At 41.2% G+C, this 14154-nt stretch overlaps 1 protein-coding gene across 3 annotated transcripts in view; it reads left to right on the forward strand.

Annotated features, from left to right (window-relative positions):
* LOC131198433 (cytochrome P450 2K6-like) overlaps positions 1-14154 on the forward strand; it is a 51591-nt gene that overhangs the window by 20136 nt on the left and 17301 nt on the right. For 2 of the 3 annotated variants that reach the window (XR_009155079.1, XM_058183082.1), the window contains exons 3-6: positions 3830-3979; positions 9164-9324; positions 10150-10323; positions 10704-10848. Coding sequence is in view for 1 of the 3 variants with exons in the window: in XM_058183082.1 (XP_058039065.1) it covers positions 3830-3979; positions 9164-9324; positions 10150-10323; positions 10704-10848 (630 nt within the window). In the remaining 2 variants the exon portion in view is untranslated. The remainder of the gene's footprint in view (positions 1-3829; positions 3980-9163; positions 9325-10149; positions 10324-10703; positions 10849-14154) is intronic. The other variant, XR_009155080.1, reaches the window with a different exon arrangement.

Genomic DNA, 14154 nt, shown 5'->3' on the forward strand with positions numbered 1-14154 from the left:
TTTAGTAGTGGGATGGATCTCGAGTCTTTAAGTTTGTTCACAAAGTTATAAAAAGCACGATTGGATTTTGTGCACAGAAGGTCTCCTTCTTGTTTGGTGTGGTAATTGGTGCATTCAATCTTTATTTGGTTGCATATATTTTTGTAGCAGTTTCTGAAGTTGGTTTACATAGCCAGAAGGATTTTTTTTTTGGATTGGAGCTTTTTTATTGATATGGGTAATTTGTTTTTTCTGATTTTGGTGGTGTTTTGTGGTACATATAGTTTAATGACTCTATTGACTTCAAGTAGGAAAACTCTATAGTGGTCTTCAGCAGTGATACAGGTTGAGAATAGATTTTGCCAGTCAAGAGATGAGAAGTCGGTGTTTATAAGGTCATACTTGGCTTTTTTGAAATTGTAGTTTGGAATATCATTATTACAAAGATTATTGTAAGGGCGTATATTGAGACAAAAGTCTATCATGTTGGGGTCACTGTTGGAAAAGGGTTCTTTTATTTGTAGTCCATAAATTGAGTTTGCGTTGTTGCAGAAGATGAGGTCAAGGCAGTTGTTGAGTCTTTTTTTTTTTATTGAAAAAGTTTTTACAAAATTTTTTCGTCCCCTCCCCCTCCCCCCTCCCCCTTCCCCCCTCCCTCCAAAACCACCCTCCTCCCCCCCGACTTCCCAGAACAAACACAAGGTATAGTTCAAAAAACAATCATTCACTAAATTTTCCCTTTCCCAGAACACCCATAAGATATAGTTCAAAAACAAACATAAGCTAAGTTATTCCAAAACAATCATACAAATTTTTCCTCTCTGGCTCTGACTTCCCCCTTACATAACCAAAATCCTTCAAGAGATAACAATTAACATTGATAAAATATATTCAATACAGCAGATTAATCCTAAAGTATTTAAAACCAGATAATGCTTAAAAATCCAATCCAATTCAGAGAATATCTCCCTTGTAACTTCTATAAACCATATAATCAACCCATTTTCCCCCCAAATCTTTCTTACATAAAGTCTTTCGAGAATATTCTATTTACAATTCAGTAAAACACATTACATAATTTCGATACAGCAAATTACAATCTCTATTCAACTTTAGTCCTTCCTCCTCTGACCATCGCCATTTTTCTTAGTACACAAGCTTAAGAGAAAATTTAAAAAAAATCCAATATAATTCCAAATATCTAGTCTTTTGTGATATATATCAAACATATAATCAACCCATTTCTTCCAGATCTTTCTTGCATATAGTCTTTCAGGAACGCTAATATTTTTATCTGTTAATATTTCCCAAAAAACTTCTTTCAAGAATAATACTTTTGTCTCTTGCCAGTTTTTTTGATGCATTAGTCTCTGTCTTTCCTTCATTACTCCTTTTAAAAAGTCAATCACAATATCTCCTAATGGTTCCTTTTGTCCAGCAATCCACAAATTACTACCATATATTCCATCATTCCGGAAAGAAAACTCTTGTAAAGCATTAGCCCTATGTATTTTATCGGTTCGGGAAACAACCTCTTGTAACACAAATTCAGGTGTTTCATCCAAATCTTTTGAAGAAAGCCTCTTTACATCATCTTGTTTATTCATGATCATATCTTCATTTTTATCCACTTTTGCTTGTATCTCCTCCACTCCATTTTCCAAATACTGATTGGACTGATTAGTTTCCTCCAAACTCTCATCCAAAACATCCCAATTTTTTATCAATTCATATTTTTGGATAATTACATACATTTTCTCTCTATATTCCTGTATAAAGTCACGAATCCATTCTTCTGAAAGAACCTTCATGGCCAAATTCTTACTGAGAGTCCCCTTCTCAAATACCTAAGCAAACTAAAGTAATCCAGCAGTCCATTTAGATCCAAATAAAAAAAGAAGAAATTAAAAATAAGCAAAAATCCAGTCTGCTCTGCTTACAGTCCAGCATGATACGATAGAGTCTGCATTCACTTTTGCTTTCTCAGCAACTAACGAGCGCCATTTTGTTTCAATGTTGATTATAAGCGGAAAAAAGTTTACAAAAAAATAGAAGTCAGATTTAATACTTGCAGTTTAAATGATGATCTCTTGTGTTTGTTCCGTCTGCTTATTAAAATCCATAGCAATCATTTGAAGCAGAGATGGTTGCTTTCTTCTCTTTCTGCCAAAGCAGAGACATGCTGGGTCTGGAGCTGCTGCAGAGGAATTTCCAGGGAACTTTCCCCTTCGAGTTCCCCGCTTTCAAATCGAGAAAGTGGGGCCTCTAGGGAGTTCTTCCTATCCCTCCCCTGCTCTTTCCTTTCCCCTTTACCCGGGGAAAGTACTTTCAGCTGGCGAACAGCTGATATTCGCTGTTTTCGCCGGCTTTTTACAGAATCCCACCGTGGGCGCCTTTCAGGCGTCCATCGAAGAGAGCAGAGCCACCGGAAGTCCCAGGCAGTTGTTGAGTCTTGTATCATTAGTTACTAGTTGATCAAGACGTAGATTTGTAACAGCATTTTACAGGGTACTATGGATGGGCTCAGTTGTATATTCATTTGTTATCCAGTTAATAAGAGGTAGATTGAGGTCACCCAGGAAGATGAGAAGATATGGGCAAGAGGCAGGGGTGAAATGCTCCCGGTTCTGACTGGCTCGCGCAATCCGGTAGTGATGGCAACTGCTGGTTCGGAGGACCGGTAGCAAAAATCCCTGGCCCCACCCACCCTGCCTCTGCTGAGCCCCACCATGAGCAGAGGGTTTTTTTTTACTTTTAAAAGAAGGTTTTGCTTCAGCCGAAACATGCTTTTAAAAGTAAAAGAAAGCCTTTGAAGATCCTGCTCCTCAGCTGAGATCGGCAGAGCCTTTAAACTTTAAAAAAAAATTTAAGGCTACTCTGGGGATCTCACCTGAGTTCCTCATCAACAGAACCTTAAAAAACATGTTTTATGTAGAAAACATGTAGAAAACCTCCTTTTAAGAGATTCTAAGGCACTTACCTGATTATTGGTCACCTCATGGCTTTTTTCTCGACCGGAAAGCCCCAGTTTCGCTTTCAGCACCAGACAGAACTAATCTAAACTTAGCTAATCTATTTCATCGCAGAGTGATTAATGCTGTCTGGCTTTGCTTGCTGAGGAACTCTGGGAATTGAAGTCCAAAACAAAACAAAACAAAACAAAACAAAACAAAACAAGACAATAAAATAAAATAAAATAAAATAAAATAAAATAAAATAAATAATAAAATATTTGTGCAGCTTTCTGAGATTTGGTAAGTTTCTGTAGTGTTTCACTCTAACTATACAAACACAAAATCTCAGAAAGCTGTATGTGGTATTTTGTTTGTGTGTCAGTTGTATGTGTATAAAGTGTAAAAGTTGGTTTTTGAGCTTTTTGTGGCTGTGTGAAGTGTGAAGTGCAGCTGCTTTTACACTGTGTGTGAGTCAGTTGTGTTGTGTTGTGTGTGTGTGAAGTGTGAAAGTTGGTTTTGTGGCTGTGTGAAGTGTGAAGTGCAGCTGCTTTTACACTGTGTGTGAGTCAGTTGTGTTGTGTTGTGTGTGTAAAGTGTGAAAGTTGGTTTTTGGTACCTCTTATTGTTTTTTATACTTTGTTTATTATTTTTATTATTTATTGTTATTGGCCACGCCCACCCATCCATCTGACTACCACGCCCACCAATTAAGCCACACCCACAGAACTGGTAGGGAAAATTTTTAGATTTCACCCCTGGCAAGAGGTAGCCCATGTTAGTGCTTGATCAAAATGCTTGATCAGATTGACAGAGCATGCTTTATTGAAGCTGTAAAACAAGAATGAGCTGGAAAGGATTTTAAAATTATATTTCACAATCTATCCCTTTTTTCTTAGGTCTTGTTTTTGCTCATGGTGAGAACTGGAAAGTGATGCGACGGTTTACATTATCCACTTTACGGGAGTACGGAATGGGCAAGAGGACAATTGAAGACAAAATCACAGAAGAGTGCAGTATCTTAATGAAGACAATTGAGACTTATGCAGGTGGGTTGGGATTTCCTCCTAATCTCTACTGGAGCATCTTCCTGGACAAATGTAGGATGGGAAATAATTTCCTCAGATTATATCAAATAAATAAGGAGTGTTTTTTGGGGGGGAGGGGGTTTCGTTCTTTCCAACAATTCTTAATTCTTTGTTTTCTCCCTTAAAATTGTCTTAATTTTTGCTAAGTATATTTATAGAAATATGATTTATGGATGGCAAAATGGTTCCAGAGGACGTGAATTCAGTATAATAAAACAATCTCTTATAAATAACACTTCTAAACTTACTCTTCTGTACAGACTCCTCTAGAGCCTTTATTTACAGCGGGTTGCAAGTCTTTCCTCTCAGAAGTAAAATGTCTTGTAAATTGGAGTCAATTCTCTCCACTCTGGGATAATCAAATGGCAGTTTCTTAAAGAACAGAAAGATATAATCTAAAGTGATTAAGTGATGTAGAGAAAACATATTTTACCCATGTTCTCCAACAGAAGTATTATCTTTGAATTATCAGTATGGAATCTTATTTTTAGCATAGTCATAAGATCAAGCTGCAGGTGGTGCACCTACTCAGCAGCACACCTTACAAGTAACTAATATAGAAGGAATCTTGTATTTCCCAAAATATTAGTTGTTAAAGCCCTACAATGTCAAATGTGCCTAGCACACAATATCTGGGTTGCAAACATCTGGATAATTATGGGATAGCAGAAGGATATACAAAGTTCTCATCATTTTCATTTTTGCAACCCAGAAATGACATGGATAAAATTGTCTTGAGGAAAAAGAAATAAGAGTGGTATGTGATATAAAAATAATCTAGAAAACTAGAAGTTTTTTTTTAAATTGCCAAATGTGTTTCCACTTATGAAGCATGCCTACAAAGCTACAGACTCAGTGTTGCAATAAAGAAAGGCTTGAGAAAAATACAATATCTAGTTTATTACGCATGACATATGAATCAAAGTCTATATAGGTATCTGCCTTCAAGGGTTTAAATTCTACTCTTTTTCTTCTAACATTCTGAGTGAATGGTATTTTGGCTGTTCTGTTCTCAGATTTGACAGTGGGAAGTAGCTGCAGTTTTATTTTAATCATTCTGTCCTTTCTTTTGCAAATTATTGGTTACATACAACCATAAGTATCTTCATTGAGATCTGTTATAATTTCCTCCTATATAATATACCTACTTTTCCTTCCTTCATTTTATGAAGCTCAGTAGCTATTTGATCTTTAAAAGGGCAATCATTTAATGAGGAAGCATCACAATAACTTTGCCAAGTATTTTATCCTCAAGTAGTTCAAAGAAATCATCATTGATGTATGGTCAGATACTGCAATTTTTCCTCTGGGATAATGAATTATCCTTTAAATACTTTTGCATAGTTTTTAATCGAAATACGTCCAATGTCATTGCTCTAGCTATGGCCTTCTATGATCAATGTTCCCTTTATGTAAGCTGATTTTGAGTATAAATGCAGGAAAAAGCAGATTTAATTATTTATTTAGTTTAGTTTAGTTTAGTTTAGTTTATTCGAATTTATATACCGCCCTATCTCCCAAAGGACTCAGGGCGGTTTACAGGCATATAAAACATCAATATCAATATACAAATTAAAATAATCCTTAAAAAACTTATTCTAGCGCCCGAATTATTAAAAATAGAAATATAAGTATCAAATATAAATATTAAAATCAATTTAAAACCCCTCTAAATTTAAAAAATCTAAGCCAGTCCTGCACAGATGAATAAATGTGTCTTGAGCTCGCGACGGAAGGTTCGAAGGTCAGGAAGTTGACGGAGTCCTGGGGGGAGTTCGTTCCAGAGGGTGGGAGCCCCACAGAGAAGGCCCTTCCTGGGCGCCGCCAACCGACACTGCCTAGCTGACGGCACCCTGAGGAGTCCCTCTCTGTGAGAGCGCACGGGTCGGTGAGAGGTATCTGGTCGCAGTAGGCGGTCCCGTAGATAACCCGGCCCTATGCCATGGAGCGCTTTAAAGGTGGTCACCAAAACCTTGAAGCGCACCCGGAAGGCCACAGGTAGCCAGTGCAGCCTGCGCAGGATGGGTGTTATGCGGGAGCCACGAGGGGCTCCCTCTATCACCCGCGCAGCCGCATTCTGAACTAACTGCAGCCTCCGGATGCCCTTCAAGGGGAGCCCCATGTAGAGAGCATTGCAGTAATCCAGGCGAGACGTCACAAGGGCGTGGGTGACCGTGCAAAGGGCCTCCCGGGCCAGAAAGGCGCAACTGGCGCACCAGGCGATCCTGGTAGAACGCTCTCCTGGAGACGGCCGTCAAATGATCTTCTAGAGACAGCCGTTCATCCAGGAGGACGCCTAAGTTGCGCACCCTCTCCATCGGGGCCAATGACTCGCCACCGATGGTCAGCCACGGATTTAGCTGACTGTACCGGGATGCCGGCATCCACAGCCACTCTGTCTTGGAGGGATTGAGCTTGAGCCTGTTTCTCCCCATCCAGACCCGTACGGCCTCCAGGCACCGGGACAGCACTTCGATAGCTTCGGTGGGGTGGTCCGGTGTAGTGAAGGACAGCTGGGTGTCATCCGCGTACAGCTGGTACCTCACACGAACCCACTGATGATCTCACCCAGCGGCTTCATGTAGATGTTGAACAGAAGGCGAGAGGATCGATCCCTGCGGCACCCCACAAGTGAGGGGCCTCGGGCCGACCTCTGCCCCCTGTCAACACCGACTGCGACGGTCAGAGAGATAGGAGGAGAACCACCGATAAACGGTGCCTCCACTCCCAATCCTCCAACCGGCGCAGCAGGATACCATGGTCGATGGTATCGAAAGCCGCTGAGAGGTCTAATAGGACCAGGGCAGAGGAACAACCCCTATCCCTGGCCCTCAGAGATCATCCACCAACGCGACCAAAGCCGTCTCCGTGCTGTAACCGGGCGGAAACCGGACTGGAGCAGGTCTAGATAGACAGTTTCATCCAGGTGTAAGGAAACTGATATGCCACCATACTCTCAACAACCTTCGCGCGGCGGGTTGGAGACGACGATAATTACCTAAAACAGCGGGTCAGGAAGGCTTCTTGAGGAGGGGCCTCACCCCCGCCTCTTTCAAGGCGGCCGGAAAGACACCTCCACCAAAGAAGCGCTCGTAATCGCCTGGAGCCAGCCTCGTGTCACCTCCTGCGTGGCCAGCACCAACCAGGAGGGGCACGGGTCCAGTAAACATGTGGTGGCATTCAGCCTCCCCAACAACCTGTCCATGTCCTCGGAGCAACAGGGTCAAACTCATCCCATAAAATGTCACCAAGACCACCCTCAGCCGTCTCACCGTATCACGCAATCTTGGTCCAAACCATCCCGAAGCTGAGCGATTTTATCGTATAGATAACCGTTAAACTCCTCAGCACGTCCCTGCAGCGGGTCATCCCGCTCCCCTGGTGTAGGAGGGAGCGGGTCACCAAACAGGGCGGCTGGGCGGTTATCTGCCGATGCAATGAGGGAGGAGGCGAGCTACGCCTCGCTTCCCTCAATGCCACTAGGTAAGTCCTAGTATAGGACTTCACTAGTGTCGATCAGCTTCTGAACGGCTAGACCTCCAGGAGCTCTCTAGGCGTCTTCTCCGGCGCTTCATCCTCTCAGCTCCTCGGAGAACCAAGGGCGGTTGGGACCTGCGCGGGTCAGAGGCCGCAAAGGCACGACACGGTCTAAGGCCCCGCCGCCCGCTCCCAGGCCGCAACAAGTTCCTCAACCGAGCCGTGAGCCAGACCCTCAGGAAATGGCCCAAGCTCCGTCCGGAACCCATCCGGATCCATCAGGCGCCTGGGGCGGAACCAGCGTGTCGGCTCCGCCTCCCTGCGGTGGTGAATGGCGGTCAGAAAGTCAGGCGAAGAAGAGAGTGATCTGACCATGACAAAGGTTCAATGACTATTTCCTTTAAGTCCAGATCTCTCAACCACTGACCAGAGACAAAAATCAGGTCCAGAGTGCCACCCCCAATGTGAGTAGGGCCATCAACTACTTGGGTCAGGTCCAAGGCCGTCATGGAAGCCATGAACTCCCGAGCTGCCGTCGATGACGAGCCGGAAGATGGCAGTTAAAGTCCCCCATGACTAAAAGTCTGGGGGTCTCAACTGCCACCCCAGCCAGCACCTCCAGGAGCTCGGGCAGGGCGGCTGTCACGCAGCAAGGAGCCAGGTACGTGACCAGCAAGCCCATCTGACACCTATGACCCCACCTCACAAAGAGGGATTCACACCGCAATCTGAGGTACAGTGGTCTCCTCGGCTCTAGACTCTCTTTAATAACAACCGCCACCCCACCACCCCTACCCTGGGCCCTCGGCTGATGGAATGCACGGAAACCCGTGGGCACATCTCGACCAGGGCACGCCTTCAGTGCCCAACCAGGTCTCCGTAACGCCTATAATATCCGCTGCACCCCTGAATCTGATCATGTATTAGGGGCCTTATTGGCCACGGACCGTGCGTGTATAACATCAGACGAAGGCCCAGGCTCTGAGGGTCTTGACCATCCGGGGACGGGAGAAGGAGGGGATCGGGCGCGCGATCGCCTGCAGACATCGGCGCCCCCAAAACAATGCGGTCCCCCTTCCGCCATATCTGCCCCTCCCACTTACTGCAAATGGAACCACCTCACCAAAAGGAACGTAATCCCCCTATAACCTCCGAACCCATTACTAAACCGCCACGAGCGCAAGGACTGGCTCCCCACCTGGCGGGCTACTCCCAATACCCGCCCTAACCTCCCACCCCTCCCGATGGGTTCTCTCCCTACCCGTCGAATCCCTCCCCCCCCCTCCCAACTCTTAAAATCCCCATTAAAACTCCCCTTAAAAAATTTCTTAAAACAACTAATTAAAAAGCCCCTAAGCCTCCTATTTTTAGCATGCCATGCTAAAAATTATTTATTTTTATTAATTTTATTTATTTTTATTAATTTTATTTATTTTTTATTTATTTATTAACTATTTATTTTGTCACACAGTGTATGTAAGCATAAGCATGAAATAACTATACAGTATATAAGCATATATATAAGTATGAGTATGTAATAACTATATTAATTGGATATAATGAAAGGAAACAATAGGACAGAAACGCTAGGCACGTTTGTGCTCTTATGCATGCCCCTTAATCCTGGTTTGATTCACAATTCTCTTTTGATCTATTGTCTTTGCCAAGAAAAATCCTTTGACATCACAACAATTCTGACTGCTGCTGTTTCCAACATCATAGTTTCTATTCTACTTGGGAAACGCTATGAATATGAAGATGCCACATTTATACAACTACTGAAGATAAACAGTGAAAATATTCGGCTTTCAGGAAGCCCTGTTATATTGGTAATCTAAGTTTTTTTTTATTTGGAAAAAAAGTCATGAAAAACAGACAGCACGATGACTTAGATGAGGGAATAGAAAGGGAACTCATCAAATTTGCAGATGACACTAAGCTGGCAGAAATAGCCAACACCCAAGAAGACAAGTTAAGGATCCAGAAATATCTTGACAGACTGATGAAATGATATAAGGTCTCTTGCTTGAACAGGAAGTTGGACTAGAAGACCTCCAAAATCTCTTCTAGTGATTGTGATTGTGATTGATTGATTCTCAAGCTTTATTGAGAAGCAACATATGTTGCTTCTCCTGGGCATCTGTAGCAAAATGCATCCAAAAACAACATGAAGATGATGATAATTGGAATTCAAATCCTACCCTTATGTAGTTGCATGCAAGTATGGAAACTGCTTTTTAACATCATGCCTCATCATTTCCTCTTCCTTCCTTGCAAAGACTTGTGAAAAGTAAGAGCCTTCACTGAAAATATTTTTCCATCTTTCCTTTCCTTTATACAGTACTTCATGCATGTACTAGACTGCTTCCTTGAATAGGACTTGTGTTGAATTTCTTGCACTGTTTGGAAATCAACACAATGTGACCACAGGAACTCATTCAATAGTATACTAGAAAATAAGCACTCCCTCTTCCAAAACCTGTGTGGAGGTTTGTCCATGTAATTTGGGGCTTAGTGAATTAGCAATATTGACTATCCAAAGCTCATTCAGTCATGTGATCTTGCTTATTATCATGGGGTTTTGTTTTGTAGACTTGGGGAACATAAACATGTTCAACTTCAATAATATGTGTTTTCCTTTATCATTCTTTCAGCTATACAATTTGTTTCCCAAGTTGGGGTTCCTTTTGGCTACTCCTAAATTAATGATAAAGAATCAAAATAAGCTCCATGAATTCATACAGAGCATCTTGAAAGAATATTTCCAAGATCTTGATGAAAATGACCAGAGGAATTTGATCGAATCATTTCTTGTTCGGCAAAGAGAAGTAATGAATTATTTTATATGTGTGTGTAATCACTTTTTTTACATATTGTAAAAAATTGCCTCCATAGAAACTACCTGCAGATTGGTGAAGGTCCTTGTTTCAGAAATACAGAAGGAAACACAATTTTTAACCACCACCACCCCCATTAAAATCCCATAAATATTGACCCTTTTCTGGAGGAGTGGCTTGTATCAATGGTTTCTCTGTATGTATAATTGTTTCATATTAGAGTTTTCTCTTCTAGGAATCCAATAATGTTGGGGCAACTGAAACTATTGGGGGAAGATATTAATTACATATGAAGACTTCATAGACTTTAGGAATATTGGTTATGTGAGTAGGTTGTGTTTCCTTACTTGAATTTTCTTTATATATTTCAGAAGAATATGATAAAAAAAGGTGGATATTTCTGTAATGAAAACCTTATGGGTCTTGTAGATGATTTATTTGGTGCTGGTACAGAAACAATAGCAAACACTCTGTGCTGGGCCATATTCCTAATGATGAAATATCCAGAAATTCAGAGTAAGTACTTTGAGTTCATTGACTTCCAATAAAAACATAAAAAGGATTGATAAAGAATTGTTGGCATTTGGAATGTTACTTGAATGAAGTGAAAAAGATGAGCCAAGAATACTCTCTAGAATAGGGGTGCCAAACTGGTGGCCTATGGGCCAGATGTGTCACGCGCAGGCAATGCCCACCCCAACTCCGCGAAGGGGAAGAACATTGTGAAACATCACATGACAGCAACCTGACATAGCAAGTTTGACACCCATGCTCTAGAGTTTCAATGTATTTTTTGTATTGTAATGACCAAAACTGGATGTAGTATTTCAAGTATGGTTTACCAGTGCATTATAAAATGATACTAACACTTCATGTGACCTTGATATTGTCCCTGTTGACTGCATTGGCTTTTTTGGCAGCTGCAGCACACAGCTGGCTCATACTTAAGTGGTGATCCACTAGGAGACCTAGTTCTCTTTCACGAGCACTGCTTTTCTTTTCTTTTTTTATTTCATTTTGTCACAACAGTATATACAATCATCAACATAAGCAATAACCCATCATGAGAGAAAAAGTATATATAAGTAAAAGTATAAGTAAAAGTATGCATATAATACTATAATGAAGGGAACAATAGGACAGGAACGGTAGGCACTTTTGTGCTCTTATGCACGCCCCTTTTTACCCATTCAAATGTTTTATTAGTTTATCAAAATGGTAAAATACAGAAACACAAAGAAAAATGAAAATGGGTGGAAAAGAAATAGAAAAAAATGTAGGGTAAAGTGGGAAAAGAAAAAGAAAAGCATTGACTTCTGACTCCTTTTGGTACAGTAGAATAAATTAGTAACATAAAACCTTATTTTTTTACTTTTATATAATAATAAACACTAGCCATTTATATAACAACAAACTTATCTAATTAGCAAAACCGTAAATCACAGTTTCATTTTTTCTACCTCAAGCTCAAAATCCAAAAACCATTTCCAAGTAGAAGTAAAATTATCTAGATGTTCTGGTGTGCAGTGCTCTGTAGCATCATTTTGAGGGTAAGAGTTGAAACAGTTTATGTCCAGGATGCGAGGGGTCTGTAAATATTTTCACAGCCCTCTTTTTGACTTGTGCAGTATACAGGTCCTCAATGAAAGGCAGGTTGGTAGCAATTGTTTTGTCTGCAGTTCTAATTATCCTCTGAAGTCTGTTGGGTTACAGAACCAAACCAGACAGTTATAGAGGTGCAGATGACAGGCTCAATAATTTTTCTGTAGAACTGTATCAGCAGTTCGAGCTTTCTGAGTTGGCGCAGAAAGAACATTCTTTGTTGTGCTTTTTTGATGATGTTTTTGATGTTAGTTGTCCATTTTAGATCTTGTAATATGGTAGAACCTAGAAATTTGAAGGTCTCTACTGTTGATACTATGTTGTCTAGTATTGTAAGATGTGGAAGTATGGAAGGGTTTTTCCTAAAGTCTACCACCATTTCTGTGGTTTTGAGTGTGTTCAGTTCTAGATTGTTCCGGTTACACCACGAGGCTAGTTGTTCAACCTCCTGTCTGTATGCAGATTCATCATTGTCTCGAATGAGACCAATCACTGTTGTATCATCTGTGAACTTCAGTAGTTTAACAGATGGATTGTTAGAGATTGTTAGAGAGACCCCCGGGTTTACGCCAAATACCTGACCTTCGGACCTTTCGCCGCGAACTGAAGACGCATCTTTTTATTCGCGCGGGGCTGGCTTAAATTTTATGGATTGTATAGTTTTATTATTAATTTTAAACGGGGTTTTAATTTCTATATATTTTAAAATTTTAGGCAAAGTATAATAAGTTTTTTAATTTTGCATTTTATAGATTATTGTCTTGTCTGTTTTTATTTGCCTGTACACCGCCCTGAGTCCTTCGGGAGAAGGGCGGTATAAAAATCAAATAAATGAAATGAAATGAAATGAAATGAGATGCAAACATTGGTATACAGAGAGAAGAGAAGTGGGAAGCGCACACAGCCTTAGCTTAGTTAGAAGAGTGTCTGGAATGGTGGGGTTGAATGCTGAGCTAAAGTCTACAAAAGAGGACCCTTGCGTAGGTCTTTGGAGATTCAAGATGTTGTAGGATGTAGTGCAAAGCCATATTAACAGCATCATCTGTTGATCTATTTGCTCGGTATGCAAATTGCAAGATATCTAACAGCGGATCTGTGATGGTTTTCAACTGGGACAGCACTAGCCTTTCAAAGGTTTTCATGACTACAGATGTTAGAGCAACTGGTCTGTAGTCATTCAGTTCCTTGATGGTGGGCTTCTTCTGCACTCGGATGATAGTAGAGCATTTGAAGCAAGAAGGAACATAGCACATCTCTAGTGATTTATTGAAGATACGGGTGAAGATGGGAGCCTATGTGTCAGCACAAACTTTTAAGCAAGAAGGAGTTATCTTGTCTGGGCCTGGTGCTTTTCCTGGCTTTTGTTTGTGAAATAGGTCTTGCACTTCCTTTTCTGTGATCACTAGGGGTTGTGAACCCAGTGGGATGGGGTCAGTTGTAGAAGACTTGGTTGTTAGTGTGTCTGAGATGAGGGTTGTGGTGATAGGTGGCTGTAGTTTCCTTTCAAACCTGCAGTAAAACACGTTTTACTGACAGTTGCTGATTTTCTTCAGCCTGGGAAGGAGGTTTGCCATAGCCGGTGATATTTTTAAGAGTTTTCCACATGTTTGCTGGTTCATTTGTTGAGAACTGATTCTGTAGCTTTTCAGAGTAGCTTCTTTTTGCTGCTTTGATATTCCTTGTTAATACGTTTCTGGCCTGATTGTACAGCATTTTATCACGTTTTCTGTAGGCTTCCTCTTTGGAACAATGTATCTGCTTAAGTTTAGCTGTGAACCAAGGTTTGTTGTTACTATATATTCACAAGTACCTGGTGGGTACACATAGGTCTTCACAGAAGCTGACATATGATGTTACAGTATCTGTGAGTTCATCTAAGTCTGCAGAGGTACTTTCAAAAACATTCCAATCAGTGCAGTCAAAGCAGGCCTGTAGCTTTAAATTTGCCTCCTCCATCCAGGTCTTCACTGATTTAATTGTTGGTTTTGTGGTTTTAAGTCTTTGCCTGCAAGCAGGTACAAGGTGAATCATGCAATGATCAGAGTGTCCCACTGCTGCTTGTGGTAAAGACCGATAAGCATCTCTTACTGTTGTGTAGCAATGGTCTAAAGTATTCTTTCCTCTAGTGGGACAATTGACATGCTGAAAGTATTTTGGTAACTCTTTCCTTAATTTGTAACAGCCCCCAAAATGACAGATGCAGTCATACTGGGACTCTCC

The sequence above is a fragment of the Ahaetulla prasina genome, chromosome 1 (assembly GCF_028640845.1).
Source record: "Ahaetulla prasina isolate Xishuangbanna chromosome 1, ASM2864084v1, whole genome shotgun sequence".
NCBI lineage: Eukaryota > Metazoa > Chordata > Lepidosauria > Squamata > Colubridae > Ahaetulla > Ahaetulla prasina.